Source organism: Corella eumyota, chromosome 5 (assembly GCF_963082875.1).
Source record: "Corella eumyota chromosome 5, kaCorEumy4.1, whole genome shotgun sequence".
NCBI classification, from domain to species: domain Eukaryota; kingdom Metazoa; phylum Chordata; class Ascidiacea; order Phlebobranchia; family Corellidae; genus Corella; species Corella eumyota.
Window position 1 is genome coordinate 10,649,664 of NC_137494.1, and position 23,275 is coordinate 10,672,938.

Below are 23,275 nucleotides of genomic sequence, written 5' to 3' on the forward strand. Positions count from 1 at the left end.
ATGTTATATTTCTATTTTTTGCTGTTAATATATATAGCCTTTATATTGTTTGTTATTTTTTTTAAATTTGATTTTATGTGGAAATTTGCTTGTAAGCAATGTTTTTTATATTTAAAATTATTTGAAGTTTTTATAAAAACATTGCAGTAGATTCACACAGTTATTTATTTTAACCTTTTGGTTGATTTATTTTAAAATTTTGGCCTTCTTTTTAGATATTTTTTTACCTGGGTATGGTACAAGAATTTCAGGTTGTAAATTGTTTTGATTGTAAAATATTTCAAGTTCATGTTAAAAAGAAAGGAAAAAAATGGATTTGTAAACTATGCGGAGAAAAGCAATCCTACATCAAGATTTATTTTGAGGTAAAAATTTTTTTTTGCCCATTAACATCATAAGTATACACAATAGTTAAACACTAATTTATTAAATTATCTATAAAGCTTGGTGACAATATATTTTAATGTTGTCAATTTATAAGCTTACTGAAAAGGAACAACTGCCGTTTGTGGTAAACAGATAATAATTTTGCAGGCAAACATTAATTCAAAACATATTGCTGCAAAAAAAAGCGACCTGTAGTATGCTTGACTGACTAGTTGTCTTCAATTTAAATGAGGTGGATTCAATACATTTTTTTCCTTAATATACTCTTGCTGAATTTAAAAATTTATTGCAATGTTTAGTCTGTAAAATGATTTTTGATTTTAAGGGCTCTGCAGTTAGTTGCCGTAAATTTGTCCAAAAATCAAATTTGATCAAGGGACTAAAACATGAAGAAGAACAAAGTAACTTTGAGGAACTTGAAAGAGTCACTCCTTTTCCTTCCTCAACAACAGGTTTTAATCAGAATATATATTTTTTATATTGATTTTTACTAAGCATTGGGAATTTAGAAAAAGAAAATATTTAGCGCTTACACAAAAAGTCATAATTTTTTTTTGTATTTATATATTTTTATCCTCAATTTGGGAAGGTCGATTCAGTGACAGTCTCTAGTTGCCTGTGGCAGTTTTAGGATATTATATAGATTATAATTTCCATGTAATTATGCTGCTGACTAAGTGCTGCCTCAGCAGGGGTTCATACCGTTTTTAATTTTTAATGGTTACTCAAGGGCGTTACAGCATGAGAGCAGTGGGGATAGAACCCACGACCTCATGGTGGTATAGCAAGTGTTCTTACCACTACACCACGCTGTCAGTATTTTTAATACTCCAACCGTGTTCATTACCGCAATTGGCATTTTTACTATATTTATTGATGTTTTTAAACTAATTTACTGTCGAATAATTTTTGACTTGGCGGAATTTTGTTTGTTTTTACTTCGGCAGAAGTTTGTTTTATTAATTCAATAATAGGTACTTAGACACCAATGAATGAACTTCCATTGCAAAATAACTTACATTTTAAAATTACAAATAAATCTGTTTTTAGCACAAGTTTCGACAAAGTGGGACAAGTTTGTACCTGATTTAGTTTCCCCCATAGTCCGATCAAGCTCTGAGGAAGAAGAAAATGTGAGTATGAATCAAAGTCAAACCAAACCTACTCGAAAGAGGAAATCAACAAACAAAAAGTTTCAGAGTAAAAAATTAAAAGAACAAAGTAGTTCTAATTACAGGGAAATTTAAGGTTTATCTCGTGATAAACCTGTTTATTTGGATTATTTAATATTTTAACTTTGTTGTATAGAACCTTCTGCCTTATGTAAATTTTTTGTGCCAAAAGTGCTGCATTAAAACTGCCATTTAAGAAAATGTCCCTACTTTATAGCAGCATTTCTACCTTTTTTTAAGTTAATTAGTTAGTTTTATTGTTTTGCAAATGTGTTTTGTAATTATTGTGAAATAAATATAAAGTTTACGTGAAAATTTTCTTTTATTTTGCAGTTTAATTATTATTGAATTCCATATTGCGATTTTATTTGGCAAATTAAAAAAAATTATTTAAATATTCTAAAAAATGGTTAAGTTGAGGATAAAAACAAAATTATCATTAAAGCTAGGTTGCATCTAAGATCTCTTTTATTTTTACGTCACGATGGCAACGAAGACGCGAGGTAATTTATTTGCAATATTTTTTAAATATTTACACCTAATTTTTAGTAGAAAACATGCTTTAATTTATTTTTAATTAATTTTTTTCAATCAACAACGTATGTGAAGTTCTGTGTTAAAATTTGAATATTCCAAGTGAACGTTAATACTGTAATTTTAAAAAATAAATTTCTACAAACTGAAACAGCCAAACTTTAAACTGTTAAATCTAAAAACCAAAAATAAAATTATATTAAAATGAGCAGTAAACTTTTTTTTCTTTCCATACCCAAATTTATACTGTATTTATTTTAAGTTTATATATTTTTGTAAATTTATAATCCTGGTTAAGTATATTTAAAACAATTCGCTTTTCTACATTAGTCTGTCAGTACACAGGTACATGAGGTCCTGTGTTAAATTTGAATTGGGCAACAATAAGAAAAATCCAACATGCCAATAGCAACTGGAGACTTTGGACTTCGAATTTAGGATTTTGACAAAATAATCTAGCATGTATTACAAGGTTGCCAGAAGTTTCGGCCGTGAGAAGCTTCGGTCAGAAGGTACGGCCTGCAAAAAAAACGCGGGGGGTCGGTGATGAAATTGCCGCGTAAAATGTCAGCTTAAGACCATATTTTACCGATATTCAAAATAAAATTTGACAAAAAGTATAATACATAAAAAATTTTTAATAAGTTGTTACGATAAATATATGTTAGTCTTTAGAATATTTATTTTTTTTTAAATTTTTTTTCTAAAAACGTATTTTTAAAACGGATGAAAGATGGGCGCTTATGGCTTGCAAAATTTACTTTCGACCTTCATAATGTTAAAGCCCGCGTGTGATGTTGTAAACGTATGACCGTATTTATCGAAATTCAAAATAAAATTTGACAAAAAGTATAATACATAAAGAAAAGCTTCTGGTCCCCATTTCAGACACCTTTAAAAAACATTTTATAACCATCATTTTTTAATAAAAGTAAGTGGGATAAGTTAGTATAAGCGATTTTATGTTGTCAGGGTAGTTTTTATTAAAATTTATAATTGTTTATTTGGTTTTTGGAGGAGTTAAAAAGGTGTCTGAAAAAGTGTCGGGTGTCTGGTTTGGTTTTAGTATATCCGCCAAAAAGCCGCTACAATTATGTTGTACCTTCTGGCTGAAGCTTCTCACGGCCGAAGCTTCTGGCAACCGTATTACAATACACCGGCAGCGTTGCCTGTTCCAAACTGCAACAGGCAACTCGAGACTGGGTTGGAGTAACTGCAGTAACATCATGATGTTACTCTATGTTTAAGTCGCGCATTCGACTTTCCCACATCGAGGATAAAGATAATAGGCTATACAAAAAAAATAAATAAAAAAATAAAATTTGCATGATTTTGTACATTTTTTCTGGCATAAACTTTAAATTTAGCAGAATTGTCAAAACCTAAAAATGGGTGTGTTGACAAGACAACAAGGCATTTGCTTCTACATGTTAAAACTATAATATTATACTTTCCTTATTGAGAATAAATCAACAAAAAATGAAATCCAATTAGTTGAAACTATTTTTAAATCTGATTTTTTTAAGGTCGCTTGAAGGTCACTTCACAACCTGTCAATTATTCCCTTGAAACTTATCACCCAAAAAAGAAAAAATCTTACAACAAAATTCCTCTGTCAATGAAAGAAAACTTTTATCTTGATGTAGTTACACTTTTGTTCACATAATAAATCAATGTACTTTAAAATATTTTAAAGTATATATAACACAGAATGAAAGGAAAGGGGCGTTAAACTTAGGACCTGAGTGTTTTAACCATTACACCATGCTACACATTGTTTTTTTTGGAATTGCAAGCTTATGTTTCTTATTTGTGGTCAAATCTAAAACAATTTTGTTAAATAATTGTAAAAGTTTAAAAAATATAACCCATAACTTACTTTTGTTGTTAATGAAAATAATAAATATTTTTAAGCTTAGAAATAATTTAAAACCTTTTTTGTAGCATCCTGATTTGCGTAAAGGCCAAAAGAGATACTTATGGAGCATTTGTTCAATATACAGTACCGCCCAAATGAAACAGTCTTTACAAGATCAATATATTAACCAACTTTTTTATGAAATGGGCAAAGGTTTTTATACGGTCCCTTTGAATAGGCTTTTTGTTAACATTTACACTATATTCAGTTAGGTTTGACTTATGTACTTTTTATTATCATTACACAACTTACCCATAACCTGTTTAGAGGGACCCGTGTTTCTTCATTTAAATTTAACTGTATGTATACAAAAAAAATGGTTATTGTGATTTGGCATCGTAGATGTTTAAAAATTTTTTATTTAAAAATATGTAGAGGTCAAAACAGTAAAACTTAATTTGTTATATACTTTAACAAATAAATTTCATTTTTTGTTTATTCAGATTCGATGCGTTTAAATTAATCAAACAAAGTAAAAAATTTTCTTAACTTTAAAGGTCAAATCAAAAGTGCAGATTGGCATAAATACCTAGAATATATCTCTGACCCATCAAAGAGAAAACATCAATATGAGAGTATTTCACCCAAGCTACTGAGAGCGTCGAAAGATCAGTTTAAGTTTCGTTATTATCGTGATCACCCTCTCGAAATGCCACCTCCTCCATTACCAGGTTTTGTTCATGAGGAAATTCAAGATTGGACAAGGTTATTTATTTATTATTAAATTAAGTTATATTTAAAATATATTTTTTCATATATTTTATAATATAGTAGTCAGTTGCCCATCCTATGTGCTGCATTTTAATTATTAATCCTCTTTTTTAGAGTTCCAAAACCAAAACCAAAGCCTATGAGATACATTTCAAGAAGAAGACGAAAAGAAGGTTAAAATTGTTTATAAATTCTAATTTTGTACCCTACTATATTGCCTAGTGCTGTAACTGCTGTGTAACATGTAACATGTTTTAACTGGGGTTATAGTGTACTAGTTAAAACATTTGGCTTCACTACATGAAGTCCTGGGATTTTTTTCCAACTGCTTTCATGCTAGCATCCTCGAGTACGGTGCTATAAAGAAGTAAACACCTACCATTTTAAAATCAATCAACAGGGAAATCATTGGGAAAATATAATCAATATTATGTAGTAGAGCAATACTAATAATAATATCATTTTTTTAAATATCCTAAGTATATGTTTCTCAGTGTTATGAAAAAAGTACTTAACTTGTATACTTATACAGGTCAACAACCAGTCGAGTTTCCCAAAGGACATGAAAGTCAAGATTTAAAATCTCCAAGAAGTTTTCCACCACCCGGAACCTACCAACAAAGACCTATGACATCACTCGGGTAACCATGGTTGTGTGTCATTACTTAGCAACAATTGGTTATGCTTAAATGTAAAATATTTTTAGGGTTTATATAAGAACATGCTGGTAACTGTTAAGATTATTCTGAGTATGTTAGCTTATGGATTGCTGTTGTTTTACTGAAAATTGTATGCCTGAAAATGTTGTTTTATTGAAAATAAGACTTTTTCTAATAACGCCTTCTATATCCAACACCTCCATTATATCCAACACCTCCATTATTGTTTGTAAATTTAGAAATAATTTAAACATTATCATAATAACATTGTTAAGTTTTCGACCTTCACCTTCAAACTCCTCATACTCAAGTACATTTATTCTCGAAAGTAGTTCATCCACTGGTGGGAGCTCAGGAGACAATTTTCCTGTGCAATCAATTGTAAAGGAAGGAAGAGTAAGACCAAAGTCAAGGATGGGACGACCGAAGTCATAAATTTGTTTAAATATGACTCAAAAATATTTTTCTTTGTACAACCTTTTTTAAAGAGGTTAAAAGCAAAAATTTCTAGTAAATTCTAGTAATTCTACAAAGACTGGCTTTATTTTCCAAAATTAAGATTTTCTTCGTATAAACTGTATTAGCATTTTCGTATAAACTTTTTTAGCATTTTATGTGTTTTTAAAAAGCTTTTATTTAACAAAACTTCTAATTAAACAAGAATTTGTAATTTTATTTCATATACCGAAATCTTGCTTTAGTTTTTTTACTGTGATTTTGTGTTTAAATATTACCTATACCTATAAAGTAGTGTTTTCAATAAAATAAATATTTAAAAACTATTGAATAATTTTAAAATATAGTAAATATTTATATTAGATAATGATATGCAGTGAAAAAATTAATTATTTTTTATAGTAAAAACTTATTTTACATTAGGTATAACTGAATCAAAACATGTAATTTTAAAAGAAAGGGTATATAGCAAAAACCACATGCTAATAGTTTATACATAAAAAACAATACTATAATGTTAAGATGTAGAATTGATTAATTGATAAATCAGTTATGTGATACATTTCACTTGATTTAAATCACGACGACATTTTTTCTTTCAGTCAGCGAACAATTTGTTTCATTATTTTTGAGTTTTCAAATTATTACCTTAAATTGCAATGTCTTTTTTTGTTTAAAGTAAACATTAAAAAAATTAGCTTTAAAATCAAATATTGCACACAGGAGTTCACCATGACAGTAAACACTTTTAAGATTTTTTCTGATATTCAATCCTTTCAACCTTAACGTCACTTCCTTGGAGCTGGTAGACGTAAGTTACTACAGTACTGGACTGGATGTCCATTAAAACAAATGAAGGTATAACATTACTAAAAACAAACCAATTTTCAAGAAAAAATTTTTTAGCAAAAAAAATTTAAATAAAAGTCTTATTAAGAAAATCAAAAACTGACCTTGAAGTGGGTGAAAAAGCCCCAGTAATGCTCCCAGGGTTAATATAAAATTTATCCTCATGTTCATATGCTTCAAATTTGTGTGTGTGCCCAAACAATAAAATATCAACATTAAGTTGACGTTGAAGCATTGCTAAACTTTCTGTATCACCCCACGGGCAAATCTGTTCAAAAGTTTAAATAAGTTTGCTATCATTAAATTTGAACTACATCAAGTTTAAAGTGTTATGTTACAGAGTTTTGCATTTTTATAAGTGGTGTATATAACACGTTAGTATGGTTGACACTAAATCACAAAATGGCTTTAGAACCTTTAAAAAATGTCTGTGGTACTTACAATTTAATTTTCAAAAATACTGGAAAATGATTAACATAAAAAACCAGGTTACCATATTTTTTTGTGTGATGAAAAAATACCAAGTAGCGTAGTAAATGTATACAAGCTAGTACTTTCTACATAATCACAAACAGGCCTTTGCTTTTCTTATTTTTTTTTTAAGTTGTATAACTTTAAAGTAGATAAAATTATTTTAAAGTTAAAACCATTTTTGTGTTCAGTGACACCAACTTTATTAACTTTTGAGTATAAAAATATCTCTAATATATGACTTTAAGGTTCACCAAAAAAAAAATTGTTAAAAGAAATTTGGCAAGAACTGCAATTTAAAAAAAATAATATTGGCTAAGCATTCGACATTATTGTAGTTATATTAAATAAAGGTTATAACAAATATAAAGATAAATATTTTGTCATATAAAGTTATAGTGAATATTTGTATATTTTGGAAAAAAACATAAACGTATTATGAATTATGCTTGAACCATAAAAAAACTATAAATTAAAATCTTAGCATAATTACGTAGATTAAAAATTAAACATTTTTTGCAGAAAAAATTTTAAAAATTCTAAGAAAAGTTAAATTAAATTTGCAATTGTCTAAAACAAAAAATAAATATGATCTACTTAACTATTTTGCCAAAAAGTATTCCTAAATCGTAAAATATTACCTGATGACCATGGCACATTCCGATTCTAAATTGTCCAACTGTTACTACCTTCTGCTCCGGATAATTTGGGTTCTATGAGGTTATAATAAAGCGTGTAGTAAGTGTTGTATGATGTATTAGACTTATAAACAAAAAAGCAGAAATACACAAGGTATAAACCCTGGTTTTACTAAAACTTTTTATTTTAAATATTTTTAACATTTATTTTTAAAAAATACTTTTCAACAAAGTTTGTATATATATTATTTTAATTTTTTAAAAACAACCATACTCTTTTGTTTAACTATAAATTTTTTTAGAATTTATTGGGCTATATAATTAAAATTGTAAATTTTACCTATAAAAGTAATTAAACACAAACCAACTCATATTTTAAAGGTTTTTTGTATATATTTATTGTGTAGAAAATGGTGAATTCACAGACTAATCATAGGATAGGCTTTTTTACCCCACCCAGTCTCAAGCTGTCTTCGGTAGGTTAAAATATTGGTAAGCATATTGCAAGATGTAGTTTTCAAATTAGCAAGAGTTTGTAACGTTTATAGCTTCTTTATCAAGGCACTACAGCATAAAAGCAATAAAAGTTTAAAGAATGATTGTGCTGTAAGCAAAGTAGTACTATGTTACTTATGTGGATAAGGCAAAGAAAAAACAACCATAAATTATATGATTTTAAAACTTACATCATCAAAATCTCCTTTAACAACATGTACATCACTTGCTAACGTTTTAAGATAATCAAAAGAATCTCGGGTGCACAGATTTCCGGTGCATAAAATATGTTGAATTTTTCCTGGGACGAGTAATTTCTTGAACTTTGGCGACAACCCTGAAGCTCTATATGGAATATGAAGATCACCGACAACTAAAACAAGCTGAAAAATCAAAAATTCTTTAATGAAAATGTTATTTATATTCTAATTTTAAACTTATATTCTGGTCAAAGTATATATATAAACAAAAGTAGTTTAACACGTGACCGGAAATAAAATAAGAAGATTAAAATGGGTCTTAGAAATGCATTACAGGTATAGGAAAAACACGAATATCTCGTTTTACAAAAATTCCTTACGTAGAAATCTAAAAATTTCACCGGAATTCCATTTTAATAATATTTTAACATTTTTACGCACAATTTTTTTCGTGTAATGTTGTTATTAAATAGAGATATAATTAAAATAAAAGTAAAAAAAAAAAAAATAATAAAAAAATGACCAAAATGTTGTTTTCTAATCATTATTACATCATAAAACACATTGTTGTATGAATGGAAATTGGGGACAAACTTAAATAATACTCGGGGCATGCGACAATTTTTTTGAGAAAATACAATTTTTTATTTTTAATAAAAAATTTTGCGTATTAAAGTGTCAAAATATTAGTATAATAGAATTCTGGTAAAATTTTTGGGTGTCCGTGTTAGAAATTTTTTTAAATCAAAATATTCGTGTTTTTTCCTATACCTGTAATGCATTTTTAAGACCCATTATGGCCTCCATGAATCGGAAAAATGACGTAACAATCCGGTTGAATTAGTTGTACTACTTGTGTTTATATATATACTTTGATTCTGGTAAATCTAAATAGATAATATTAATATAGCCGCCTGTGATATTATTACCACTCCAAACTTAAAACTATAACCTAGCCCTAACAAAACGTTTTTTTATATATATATTTATCCTTGATGTAGGAAAGTCGAATGCGCGACTTAAACATAAAGTAACATCAGTTACCCCGACCCAGTCTCGAGTTGCCTGTGGCAACTCAAGGGCGCTACAGCATAAAATTAGTGGGGATTGAACCCACGACCTCATGTGTGTGTGGTGTAGCAAGTGTTCTTACCAGTCACTACACCACGCTGTCGCTGCTGGTATTATATAAATTAGTTTTTTTTATACCTTTATTCTCAAATTAACTTACCACCATTGTGCAGCTATCAAAGTACAATTTAAGCACTAGTAAATAGACTAAACAATTAACTTACAATAGTTAAAAACTTTTAATTTATTCGATTTTCTGCTTAACCTGCAAAAATAACGAGATTTCCTAAATGCAAGGATACAAAGAGTGAAAAACATAACCGATTTTTGATTTGACAAATGCCGATCATTTTTAATATTTTTATCCTCGATGTAAAAAGGCCTTAATTTAAGAAGTCAAGTGGGCTAACAAGTATACTTTGCATTTAGTATTTTATATTGAAAACATGTTTAAAATTATTAAATAAAGTAGCTTAAAAAAATCAAAATTAAAGCTACTTTATATTAATGTAGAATTTAATTTTTCAAAGTTATTTAAAAATAATTTCCGACAATAGAAAATCTAATAAAATTTAAAGCAAGCCCACCTTTATAATAACAACGTATAAAAATACTTTCCGACCATACGAAATTATTAAAAGTTTAACATATTCAATTCATCCCAAAAAGTATGACTATATTAATTTTTAAAATGAACAAATTTAAATTACGTTAGCTATTGACCGAAAACTTTTAACAAATATGTTCTGAATGTGACCGAGCTTTAAATTTCAAAGTTATTTTAAAATATTTTCCAAAAACAGAAAATCCAATAAAATGTAATGCAAGCTAACCCCTATAATAAAAATGTAGTATGCGAAGTTTTAAGGTGCACACTTTGCGTTCTCGTTAATTATCGACATTTCAAATATTATAAAAGAAACAATAGCCCGCTTCTATAGGTAAAAGTAAAAAAACTAATCTAACTCTCCAGCAGAAAGTATATTTTGACAAAATAATACGAACCGAAGTATTTTTAATTGGGTCCGAGCGATATCTTGTTTCTTTATTGTTTTTCGACTTTACCACAACTTTTGCAAACAAAATTTGTTTCGCTTTAAACTTTGCCTGCAATGTTTAATTAGAGTTATTTATTTATCGTTAAAATTCGAGGTATATTATTTTATTGAAATGTATGTACTTTCTGCTGGAGATTTTTATCTCAAATATAGGGGCGGGCTGTTGTTTCTTTTATAGTATTTAAAATGATGAAAATTAACAAAGACGCGAAATGTGCATCTTGAAACTTCGCGAACTACATTGTTATTATATAGGTTATGCCCAATTAAGTTTTATTGGATTTCGTATTGACAAAAAATATTTTTTAATACCTTTAAAATTTAAAGTTTGGTCAAAGTTGGGACACATTCGTTAAAAATGTTTGGTGAATGGGCAACGTAAATCAAATTTTTATTGATAATTACGAATCAAGGTTAAATTGGTACTGGGAACACTTATTTCTAATTTTTTTTTGTATATATCTTTATCTTTGATGTGGGAAAGTCGAATGCGCGACTTAAACTGTGGCAGTGGGATATTATGGATTATAATTGTCCGGTAATTATGCTGCTGATTAAGTGCTGGCTCAGCAGGATGTCAAACCGTTATAGCGACTTACTCAAGGGCGCTACAGCATGAGAGCTGTGGAGATTGAACCCACGACCTCATGGTGGTGTAGCAAGTATTCTTACCACTACACCACGTTGCCGGTTAAATACAAACAAAAATAGTTTAAATATAAATATTTTTTTAATCGAAATATATTAGTTTTGTTACACAATTAAACATTAACATAGTTAAAATACAGAAAAAAATTCCCATCACTAGAAACATGCATAGTTTAAAAATTAGTAATCACTATTATAGAAAAAATCACTTTAGGATGGCATAGATATAAAAAAAAATTGTTTATAAAGATTCTCAACAAATGTCTATATATTGGTATGCGACCATATTACCAAAAACCATTTTACTGATTAGACCCCTTTTCTCCCCCAAAAAAATATTATACTCCGATTAAATCAATATTTTTTCAGAAAATAAATCTATTTTCTTAATGAAAGGTTAGGGTAAGCCCGGATATAAAGAAAATTACAAATTGCTTTTAGATTGAGGTTTTGGGGCATATGACTGATCGATAAAATGTTTTTCAGTAACGTAGTATTCCAAATTTAACATATGTGAGCTGCATGTAATAAGTTACTATACTTTTAAAACCATTCCAAAACAAAAATTTTAAACAACGAAAAAGCAAATTTAAAAATAATATGACATTTTAAAGATTAGCTGCCGCAATAGGTTTGGGAAAAGAAGGTTGCTTGAGGTAGTCGGCCAATATAAAAAGTCGCTCATTCCCGAAAAACATCTTTGGTCCCTCGTCAAAATAAGCAACAAATGTCGGTAAACCGAATGCTCCATGGTTCAATGCATCTTGGGTGGTGGCCTTTAACATTTCTTTGACCTCAGGATCCTTAACACGGTTTAATAATTTTTCAGTTTTATCTTTTGAGATGCCAGCATCATTAAGAGCAATCTTCAGACTTTCGACAGATGCAACATCAATATCATTGACCCAAACTCTACGAAATAATTCCAGTGAGACCTTATTAAGATCATTCGGATAATCAATTTTAATCGCTGTTAGCAACCGTTGCGGGTTGATTGTTCCTTTCGTAAACATGACATCTCCAGGATTAGCGGGAAACTTAAAGTCAATGTTAAAATATTTGGAAGTTTCAGCAAGATCCTTTGTCATGTATTTTCCCTTGGCTGGAACCATAGCTGGTGGGCGATTGTTAGTTGATGTCATTATTCCTGACAGATACACGGGTCTTAGGTTCAACTCCATGTTAGCCCACTCCTTAGAATAGCGGGTAAAGTTTACAAAGCTAAGATAGGAATAGGGGCTAATGACATCATAAAACAAATCCACCAGAACCTTTTTTCCTAAATTGGCCATATTTATTGAGTCTATTTAAAAAAATTTAGGTGTTAGTTTTGTTTCTGTTGTTTAAGTACAAAAACACACAAATAAAAATTTAAGGTTTAAAGCAAAATACTAACTATTAGCTAAGATATTTTGCACGTTATTTTGTATGCAACATCAAAATGTAGGTAATAGACAGATAGGTTTAAATGGGTGCCACCAATAAGATCATAAACAGAACAAGATGTTTTAGAAATAAAATTCTATTTACCTAAATTATTTAAAGCCAGTAACAATTTTGTTAATTACGATTTTAATCTGTTAAAATTATTATTGAAAACCAGTTTTTTTTCGATATTGTACTTGTTTTTCATACATCTATTTGTCAAACCATCAAAACTGGTATATTATATAATTATCTACAGATCTAGCAGGTTATGTTAAAGAAAAAGGTCACTTTACTTTATGTGTAGTATTCTAAAGAAAACCTTAATCTGGTATTTTAAACTTAGTTTTTACTCCTTTTGTAGTCATGTTACACACATGAGGTTGTAGGTTCAATCCCCACTTATCTCATGCTGTAACGCCCTTAAGTAAGGCGCTATAAATGGTACGAACTCCTGCTAAGACAGAACTTAATAAGCAGCATAGTTATCGGGCAATTATAGTTTATATTATCCCAAACTGCCACAGGCAACTCGAGAATTGGTCGGAGTAACTGATGTTACTCTATGTTTAAGTTTCTCATTCGACTTTCCCACAATGAGGATAAAGATATATATATACAAAAAAAAAGTATTCATATTATTTGCATGAGATTCCTACGCGTCCCCATTTATATTTGTCTTTGATTTAAGAAAAGCACATTTACTCAAATAGTATGGCAACTATGAACATGTTTTATTTTTGTGTGGCTTTTGCCTGTTTGACATTTTGTTACCTAAATGCCGTTTAACCTTCAATTAGATTGTTTTGTATTACTTTTTTCTTGTAAAACTAATGACATAACAAAACATCTGTCATACCACAATGTGACACAAATAAACAAAACTTTATTTGTAAACAGACAAATGACAGAAAGGGTTTACTGAAAATTGAATCTAAATACTCTGTAACGCAATAATTAGATTTTAATTTCCCACAGATATAGTATCTTTTTAGGTATGAAAAAAATTGTAAAAAAGTTATATAACCCAAAGATCAGCACATATTTTTGTGTCATCCAATAAAGTTAAGTTTTTTTTTTCCTATATATCTTTATCCTCGATGTGGAAAAGTCGAATACGTGACTTAAACATAGAGTAACCACTGTTACACCGACTCAGTCTCGAGTTGCCTTCAGCAGTTTGGGATATTATACATTATAATTGCCCGGTAATTATGCTGCTAATTAGGTGCTTGCTTAACAGGAGTTCATACTTTTTAAAGCACCTTACTCAAGGGCGCTGCAGCATGAGAGCAGTGGGGATTGAACCCATGACCTCATGGTGGTGTAGCAAGTGTTCTTACCACTATACCACGCTGCCAGTAAGTTACCACCCTGCCGGTAAGTTAAAGCATAGTTTAACAACAAGACCAAATAGTAAAAGATAACACTTTTTATATAACTGACTAATTAATGAACATACTGAGATACTACAAAGTTAATATTTCGACATGATACAAAACAATTCTTACTAGACTATTTTAATAAACGTGCACCTTTTAAACAAATTTGCAAAACAAACATAACACGTAACTTCGCTACAGGCAAAGGTCGTTTTGTTGTTTTTCTTATTAAAATGTATATTGACTGGCAACCATGTAATATTTATGGTATTGCAGCTCATTAAAAACAAATAAATTTAACTATTTTACATTTGGTGGGAATTATTTCTGTTACCGTTTTTTGATTTCATCAAAACCTGATATTAACTCCTATTTTGAAATGTCTTTTAATCTTAAAATTGTTTTTAAAATCTGTGGTTTGCTTTTGACATGTAATTTAATTCTTTGTTATTTCTTTTAAAACAGTTATCTTATGCCTTTCTACTTTTTTTTGGACTTTGGAATTTTAACGTTTTTGCTTTATCGTTAATAAATTTAAAACTTGATTTCGGTAAGAAATTGTTGTATAATAATACAGTGAATTCACCAGCGTGGTTATTTAAAAAAATCCTAACAAGCAGCCGAATAATCAGTTAGTTGCGAAAAACAATTAACTGCAAATACGAATAATTAACTGTCTTATTTAAAAACCTTTCAATTGGGTCGACGGAGACTACTACAGTAACACGCCCGTTTTTTTAAATGTTTTCATATCATTAAATTGATTTTGTCATTTTTTCCGTCGCATTTTTGTAACATTTATTGTATATATTAATATTTACTGTCTATATTGCGCCATAAAAACAAATTAAAAAAAACATCTTGCATACTTCTAATCGAACTTTTTACAACTCAACCTTTTACATCAGGGTTAGCAAAAATACATCAATACGAAAAATTTACATGAAATATATTATTTGTTAGGTTTTACCAAATTAAGAAGAAAAGTGAAATCCACTGTTTTCATGTTTCATTAAACACTCTTAAATCAGAAGAAACGACACAAAAAAGTCCGGTCGGGCTGGAAAACTAATTGACGGGTTAAAAACTATCCGTGAACTTCTCAAGCCTGGGTTATTTTACCAAGTGTAAACCCCTGATCATGTAGAGAAGAACACCCTAGGCTCACGTAAAGATAAAAATAGGAATAATTTAAACCAAAACTGTAGTAACGCTTTTATTAAGTAGAATAAAATTTAATTATAAATTTTCTTGAACTTTTTAAAATTAAATTTACCAATTCGATACCTATAATTTACTTGCAAAAATGTAATTAAAATGCAATACGTTAGTAAATAAGCTTTTTACAATTAAAATAATATAGAACTACGAAGCACCATTATATTATTAATACTTTTAAAAGAGTAACAAGTTATACTATTCTGCTAAATAGGAATACAAACAATATATAAAAGAGTTTTTACAAAATAATTCAATACTAAAATGTTATAAGCCCTTTTTTGATAATACATAAAAAACAAAGTAAGTACAGCTAAATAAAGTCAGCAAAAATACATTTTAAGCAATTAATAACACAAAATTTAAGAGTTTTAACTACTTGAAAATCACCTAAAACAAATAAAGATAAAACATTCTAGAACTCGACACCGAATCCTTTTTTAAAATATGTTTCCAAAACATTTTGGTCTAAGTTTTTGTATTACAAGCTAATCAAACAAATTAAAGAAAGTGGTGCAAATTATTTTTGGATTTATCACCCAATTAAGGTGCTTACATGCCACAAATTAAGCGAAAAAAATATGTACACCTGATACTAAGAGTAAAAAAGTAATCCAAATAAAACTGATATCAAAAACACTAAAAACAAGAATAAGAATAATGACCAACATAACAGTCTACTAGGGGTATAAGGAAAATAACTAGATCCTGGTAATTGGTCTAAAGATAAATTGTACAAATACACAATACCCTTAAAGACATAAAAGTTTGAAAACCGAATTATGGAATCTAATAATAAAAAATTACTGTTATATTAACAAAAACCATTCTACCAAATAGACATCCGACCAAAAACAACCATAACCCTATTTTAAAAAAAAATTCAATTTGTGAAAAAAATGGTGACCTATATTTCGAAATGTCATATTCAAGTTTTTGGTTGTCAGTAGAATGACCATTCGACCCACTTAGTCAAATTGTTAGGTAGGTGCATTATAGCAGAATCAAAGGTCCAAAGGACATTAGGCTCCTAAAGAGGCAGTAAACTCTAAATGTAACTGGGGTTTAGTTAAGGTCGCCAGGAAGGCCGATCAGTTCTTGGTGTAGTTATTCCACTATTATGACCATTTCTTGTACTTGATCTAAAAACGTTATGTTAAAATTGTTAATATCAGAACTAAATAAATCTCCTTTTTTTAGATCACCTTAAGGTAATTGTATTTATATTTCAATAGAGTGTTAGTGGTGTTATAGGTTCTAGTTATTCGTAATGGCCAGGCTCAAGGAGGAATAGTGTTGCATTGGTGCAGCTTAAACACAAAACCTTTTGACTTATAATCTGATGCCACGGGTGGAATATCACACTACAAAAAAAATTTTGTACCTTGCGGAATTCGGCCTTTCCCTCGCAGATAGTGGAACACTTTTTCCAGTTGCCGACAGGTTGACTTGTAAAAAATCACTGATATTAGTGGTCCTTAGTTTTAAAGTAGAACGTGGTGTGCTTTCTGCAATATGCAAAAAAATTTGAGCACAGAAAATAACCAACTAATTTTTTTAAGTATTAATTAAAGTAAACTATTTCTTTGGCATACACTAACACTTGGTTATCTGAACAACAATCATAGATGTTTTTAATCTATTTACAAATATTCCAACCCAAAAACAAAACTGTTAAAAATTTACACAGTTTTTAAATTATAAAACTAATTGACATTTTGCTATAATTTTAATATTCATTTTACCAGACAGACACATTCACAAAAACCATAAGTTCAAAAAAGACATTATGCAAATATTTATATTAAATTTTTTAAGGTTATTAAAAAGTCTATTATTTAGATGCCTTATTGTAAGTAAAAAGAAAGTATCTTATTTTCGATAAAATGGTGTTTTTGAGCATGGTTTTAGCTAAACATTTATTTGGAAAATGGCTTTAGGTAATATACCAGTAATCCAAATTAATATAGAATATCGCATTTAAGTCATATAAACAGGAATTCCATCTATCTGGAACCCAAAATAAGGACGACTGGAAAAAAAGAAGGATTGTAGCGTATTTTATATTTATTAAACACACTTTTTACAGATTATACAAATTAATATAAAATTAATACCTTATTCAAATAGAATTACATTAGTTTCGGTTCGTTTATATCATGTAAACGGAACGAGAACTAAGACATGCGCGACAATTGCGGTGACGTCAAAAATACCAGTATTAGTAGCAACATAATAATTGTCCATGTAAACAGGGTAAATGCTAACAATGGTTTATGCCCATCTGTGCATTGCTTCTTTGTGTTCCAAATAAGATTGTGTTGCTTTTATGATGTTACAATAAAGCTTTGGCGATAACAAAAAATAAGGCAAGACAAATAACACAAAGCTTTTTTTATAAACTCCGAATAAGACAAAATAAAGACAAAAGCCAAAAATAAGAAAATTTCTATGAAATAAGGACAATAATATTTTCTAAGATGTAGACTTTCATAATAAGAACAAATCTCAGAAACAAAGACAGTATGAAATCCCTGCATATAAACATTAAATTATGTAAAAACATTTTTATCATACCAGCAGATTGGGGTCTTCTCCAAGCTTGAAAATGTGTTAAAGATTTATTGTTTTCTTCATCAATTGCTGCCTGCCTCGAAGCTTTTGCTAATTTTAATGCACGCTCAATCAAATCTGTATTGTCCGAAGGTTCTAATATAAATCGTGTTACAGTTTAGTAATAGCAGTTAGAGTATGCTGTTATACAATATTAAAATTTTGAAGGTTTTAAGACGGTTTATTGCAAATATTAAGTTTAGTTAGTAAATATCAATTTCCAATGCTTCCATGTCATAGCACCCTTAAGTAAGGCAAACACGTTAACAATAAGAACTCCTGCAAAGCCCAAATCCAAGCAGCAGGTTAATTATTTGGCAATATACTAAATAATATAAAAAACTGCCAAAGGTGACTCAGGACTAAGTAGGAGTAAAAAATGTATCCCTCGTCAAGTAAAAAAGAATATAAAATTATTATATAAAAAACATTTACCAGAAGTGAAGTTAAGTTTAAGTTTAACCCCATCAAGTTGCTTTCTGTTGGCACCTGTCTTAATCGCTGATCCAGATCGAATAGATGAACCCGAACGTGCTCGAATCACAGGGGTGTTGACCTTCGAGGTCACAGGGTCTCGTGGGGTTGGAGGGATAAATGGGTCATCATATTCACCCTAAAAAAACAAAAATTTTAAAAAGTAAATAAATTTGCAGCTTAATTTTAACATGTGTATCTATATATAATGAAGCTTAGTAAACAGTATATGTATGTATATTCAATTTTTAGGCCTACAAATTAAGGAAACTACGGTTTGTGGTGCGTGGTAAATTTTTAAGTGCGAATAGTAGTGAATAAAACTGGCAGCGTGGTGTAGTGGTAAGAACACATGCTACAACACACATGATGTCGTGGGTTCAATCCTCACTAATCTCATGCTGTAGAGCCCTTGAGTAAGGTGATAAACGGTATGAACTCCTGCTGAGCCAGCACTTAATCAGCAGTACAATTATCGGGCAATTATAATCTATAATATCCCAAACTGCCACAGGCAACTCGAGACTGGGTCGGAGTAACTGATGTTACTCTATGTTTAAGTCGCTCATTTAACTTTTCCACATTGAGGATAAAGATATATACAAAAAAAAACATATTACAACAATTAAATTATCGATCAAGTACAAGCTGTCGACTAGTGTACAATACAGATTAGTGGATGATACATAAGTATAAGCTATAAATAAATGTGTATGTTGATTTAATTCATAGGCCAAAACAAAAAATTGTAGTTCGTGGTGTGCAGCGAAACATCCTTAGCAATTAATAGTTGCAATATTCAATCTTAAAATTAAAATGCAGCCAGTAGGGCAGGCAATCAACTGGTTTAAATAATTATTGAACAAATTTAATGAATAGCGTGAGAAAAATTACGCAACAAAAGTCAACTATTTACTTTATGATTGTAAATCTATTCACGCTTTAAACAATAACACTGACCAACAGTTTATAAGTAAAACAATGAGAGATGGTGAAATGTGAATTTATTTAAAATGCCAATCATAAATTTAATTAACTTTATATTTTATTTACTTCTAAAACCTATGTTCACTAAATAAAAAACAGAATCAAAAACCTTTTTACCTAAAGCATACATTTAAAAGTTAGGCAAAATAACTTAATGTTTAAATTAACAAAAATATGTTAATTAATTCACTTAAAAGTTAAAAATATTAGCTGGCAGCATAGTGCATCAGTTAGAACACTTGGGTTCCTTACATAAGGTTTTAAGTTTAATCTTCTACCATGGTCCATATTGACGCTATAAACGATATAAAGTTTTGCTAAGCCAGTAACAATCAGCAGCTTAATTATCAGACTATTACAATCAATAATATTCCAAACCGCCAATGTAGAAACTAAGTCAGGGTAACAAAATGTCCACAACGAGGATAAAATAAGTTTAAAATTACTGACCAATCTTGATCCAGGTCTGTCAAAAGGATCTTCATTTCTTGGAGTAAGGTTCCTAAGGTCAGGTGACCAAGTAAGATGTCTACTGTTGTTGTTATTATTGTTATTGTTGTCCCATGGAGCTTTAAAATTTGGTTCCTCAATTCTGGGTCCAAATAAAGTTTCATCAACAAAAGTTGGAGTGTGGTTTCGTAATCTAAATTAATATAAAATACAACAAAGTTAAAAAAATTGAAATCATTAGTTTAACAATATAATGTAAGTATCATTTTTCGGTGACTAATTTGTATAACCCATAAACAAACCCAGCTTCAAACAACTCAACTAGATGACAACTAAAACCTACAGAATCTAGTTTGTTTAAATAAACAAACAAAAAAGTGTGTTATTAGGGTGACTTGCCCCGGGCTAAGTTGCCTTTTAGTTAAGTTGACCAGGGTTAAGTTATATCTATTTCCCAATCCTAACACCTGTATTAAAATTGTGTGTAGTTCTTAAAAAATTTAAGAGCCGTTAAGGTTATAAAAAAAATTGGTTAAAATCGTGAAGTAATAAAAACAATATTTAGTAAAACAAAAATAAGAATAACCTATAACTATATTTATATATATATAAGTCAATGGAGGTAATTATTGGACAGTTAAAATTTGGAGGTAATTAGTGGACACCATTCCAAATTTTTTTAGGGTTGCCACTTTTTACTAATAATTTGCCTTAACATTGTCTATATCATTAAGTTCGAATAAAAGGCCATTGTTTTAATCTAAATTGCCTGAAAAAAAAATATGCGCTTTTGAAATTAAAAAAATTTTGATTTTTTCGAAAATAAAGGCAAAAAGTAAGTTGTTAAAATTTACATCATTTTTAAATTACTAAATTTTCAGATTGGCAACACTAACTAAAAATGCACTGATCTTTCTATAAGGCCCTAATTTAAACTTCTATCTTCATCACAGTCTATACAAAATGCGTCCAATGTTTACCTCCACCATATTATTGTAAATGGGGGTAATTATTGAACACTTGTGAATACATTTTTTTTGCTTTTATAAGCCCAAAAATAGACCTTGTAGTCAATTTTAGTCACAGTTATTATAAAAACATAAACAGATTTTAATTTCTTAGGTCTTGGCAATAAAGTGTATAAATAATTTAGGGTAGAAATAAATTTAAAATAAAAATGCTAAGAAAATATTTACCCTCCTCAAAAGACTTAGAAAAGGGTGCAATACAGGAAGTATTAAAAGAACACGAAGCTGTAGGCACAAGTGTTAGAGATTTATTCAAAGAATATAACATACCGAAATCAACAGTTCAATATTATCTTAGTAATGAGGGTACAGTTCCCCAAAAACAGGGTGTAAAGCCTGTATTTAACACCATTCAATGCAAACAATTGAAAGAGTGTATAAAAGATTGTGTGTACAAAAAAAACTAAGGTCTATCTAGACAATTCTTTAAAAAAGGGAAATCTTTACTCGGATAAAGTAACTAAGCAGTTTCTTAAAAATTCTGATAGTCCTACAAAAAGTTCGCGTCTAGACTGCCTGAAGCCTAAAATTATCTAAAAGATCCCCTCTCTCGCAAATATTTTTTAAAATGTGGCAATTGTTAACACTGGCCGATAATTACCTCCAGGGTGTCCAGTAAATACCCCATTTGTGTAGGTAATTATTGGACATTTTTAATCCAGAATTTTAGGCAAACATGTGTAGATAGGAATTTAAATAGTTTTTTTTTCTTAATAATGAATGATACACTAACCTGGTAACAAAAATATTTGATTTAAAGTTTAAAACAAAAAAATGATGGCCATTGACATATATATAAACGTAGTAATTTTTAGGGCAGAGGTGGGCAATTATTAGAAACAAAGGTTTCTTGTTAACACAATATAGAAACAGTATTATTGTTTGTTAACTAGAAGTATATTAAGCCTGACTTAATTAATTTATTTTTAATTTATAAAGTTTATTACAAGGCCTTAGAGGGTCGATCTAAATCAGCTGGCGGGCCACAAGCTGTAGGTTGCCCACCCCTAGGTTAGGGTATTAACAAGTATTTAAAAAAACTAAAAAAATGATTAGCTGTTTAATGAAAACCAAAAAAGTGATACCTAAATTTAAAAACTGTAAATTACACATGACAAAAAAAAAAACAATTTCAATGTTTGTTAAGGTGTACCAATTTAATGACAGTATTTAAAATTCAAAAATCTTGCTCTCTAACCTGTACTTATTAGCTGACCTCGCAGACATAGGTGTACTTGGTTTCGACCTCGGGGTTTTTATCACTTCATCGTTATTTGATGCCAGCACACCTAGAAATAATTAAAATAGAATTAAATTGCAAGCAAGAAAATTAAATAGGCCCTAACAAAATGCTCTAGCAAAAAATTAAAAACAATAGCAATTTTATTGAGGACTTGAACTTATGAATAAATTATTTTTGTTAAGCTTAAAAACTTCTCAGTTTAGTATTTAAGTAAGACTCGCCTTTTTTACATCTCTTTTCTTGAAAATTTGTTACCTTAACCAAGTCTCGAGTTGCTTTGACATTTTTTATGATATTAAAACATTAATTAGATAATTAATCTGCACATTGGTTTTGAGCTCACCAGCAATTCATACCTTTTATAGCAATTTACTCGGTTTGCACATGTTGGACTAACTTAAAACTGCTGCAAATTTAACGACTTTAGCTTTTAAAGTTGACTTAAGTTTAAAGAAAAAAACTTGCCATTGAATTTATTGTACTCAAATGGTGTCCACAATAAGGGAGCCCTCTTTTTGGGTTGGTCTGTTGCCCAGGGTGGGTCCCAGTCCTCGTTCATTCTCAATGTTTCCCCTTGTTGTGTAAATCTTGCAGGGCTTCCAAATAATGTTTCATCAACATTCGAACCATATGATTTTGTTCGATATTTGTTGTATTGTTTTCCCGATAATGGAGGCGGGGTTTGTAGTCGTTTACCGTGTAATGATAACGGTTTGTTTAATGACATCATTGCAAATTACCAGAAAATTTTAGTTTTGTGTAAAAATCTTTCACAAACTTTAAAAAAAGTTTTTGTGTTTTTTTTTGACAAGATCTTAGAATAAATACTTTGCAATATATATTGTTTTTATTTAATAAAAAGTTTTCTAGAAACTTTTGTTTGTTTTATTTAAATCCACAAAAATTACTCCTGTTCTTTTTCTAGTTCTTGCTGTTTTAATAATTCTTGGGCATCTCTATGCATTTTTTCCATTTTCTCCAAAGTAACAGATTTTAATGGCATAATTTTAGGTTTACAAAGAACTAATGATGGAAAATCTTCTTGATAAAGTTGTCCTGATTTTGGTAAAACTTCTTTAAAAACATTATTAGAAGACATTATTTAAAACAAACAATCTAAAAAAACACCCGTTTATAATAAATAAAAACCAATACAATTTTAGGCAACTTGCAGATTTTACCATAAAC

The 23,275-nt window shown here is 29.4% G+C and overlaps 5 protein-coding genes across 6 annotated transcripts; 2 read left to right on the top strand and 3 right to left on the bottom strand.

The window, feature by feature from the left end:
- The first annotated feature begins 228 nt into the window (after nt 1-228).
- On the top strand, nt 229-1,850 carry LOC145752868 (MRN complex-interacting protein-like). Its single transcript, XM_082569229.1, has 3 exons — nt 229-365; nt 713-839; nt 1,438-1,850. The coding sequence occupies exons 1-3, from the start codon at nt 234-236 to the stop codon at nt 1,632-1,634; spliced, it is 456 nt and encodes a 151-aa protein (XP_082425355.1). The 5' UTR covers nt 229-233; the 3' UTR covers nt 1,635-1,850.
- Nucleotides 1,851-2,145: 295 nt separating this feature from the next.
- On the top strand, nt 2,146-6,153 carry LOC145751905 (uncharacterized). 2 transcript variants are annotated; one of them, XM_082568056.1, is made up of 7 exons: nt 2,146-2,605; nt 3,620-3,735; nt 4,038-4,164; nt 4,509-4,716; nt 4,837-4,895; nt 5,255-5,363; nt 5,714-6,153. In XM_082568056.1, exons 1-7 carry the CDS (start codon nt 2,554-2,556, stop codon nt 5,814-5,816), a joined length of 774 nt encoding a protein of 257 aa, XP_082424182.1. In that variant the 5' UTR covers nt 2,146-2,553; the 3' UTR covers nt 5,817-6,153. The 2 variants fall into 2 exon arrangements, with proteins under 2 accessions (XP_082424182.1, XP_082424181.1); XM_082568055.1 differs by having other exon boundaries at nt 2,154-2,605; nt 5,657-6,153.
- LOC145751907 (vacuolar protein sorting-associated protein 29-like) lies at nt 6,099-9,858 on the bottom strand. The gene is made up of 5 exons (XM_082568059.1): nt 9,722-9,858; nt 8,482-8,673; nt 7,799-7,870; nt 6,791-6,954; nt 6,099-6,706 (listed from the first exon to the last, which is right to left on the bottom strand). The coding sequence occupies exons 1-5, from the start codon at nt 9,725-9,727 to the stop codon at nt 6,586-6,588; spliced, it is 555 nt and encodes a 184-aa protein (XP_082424185.1). The 5' UTR covers nt 9,728-9,858; the 3' UTR covers nt 6,099-6,585.
- A 1,567-nt stretch (nt 9,859-11,425) lies between these two features.
- On the bottom strand, nt 11,426-12,560 carry LOC145751906 (glutathione S-transferase kappa 1-like). Its single transcript, XM_082568058.1, has one exon. It carries the CDS (start codon nt 12,557-12,559, stop codon nt 11,876-11,878), a length of 684 nt encoding a protein of 227 aa, XP_082424184.1. The 5' UTR covers nt 12,560; the 3' UTR covers nt 11,426-11,875.
- Nucleotides 12,561-15,338: 2,778 nt separating this feature from the next.
- LOC145752256 (uncharacterized) lies at nt 15,339-22,995 on the bottom strand. The gene is made up of 7 exons (XM_082568509.1): nt 22,553-22,995; nt 22,043-22,133; nt 19,817-20,009; nt 18,341-18,518; nt 17,870-18,001; nt 16,677-16,800; nt 15,339-16,434 (listed from the first exon to the last, which is right to left on the bottom strand). The coding sequence occupies exons 1-7, from the start codon at nt 22,815-22,817 to the stop codon at nt 16,362-16,364; spliced, it is 1,056 nt and encodes a 351-aa protein (XP_082424635.1). The 5' UTR covers nt 22,818-22,995; the 3' UTR covers nt 15,339-16,361.
- Nucleotides 22,996-23,275: the final 280 nt, after the last annotated feature.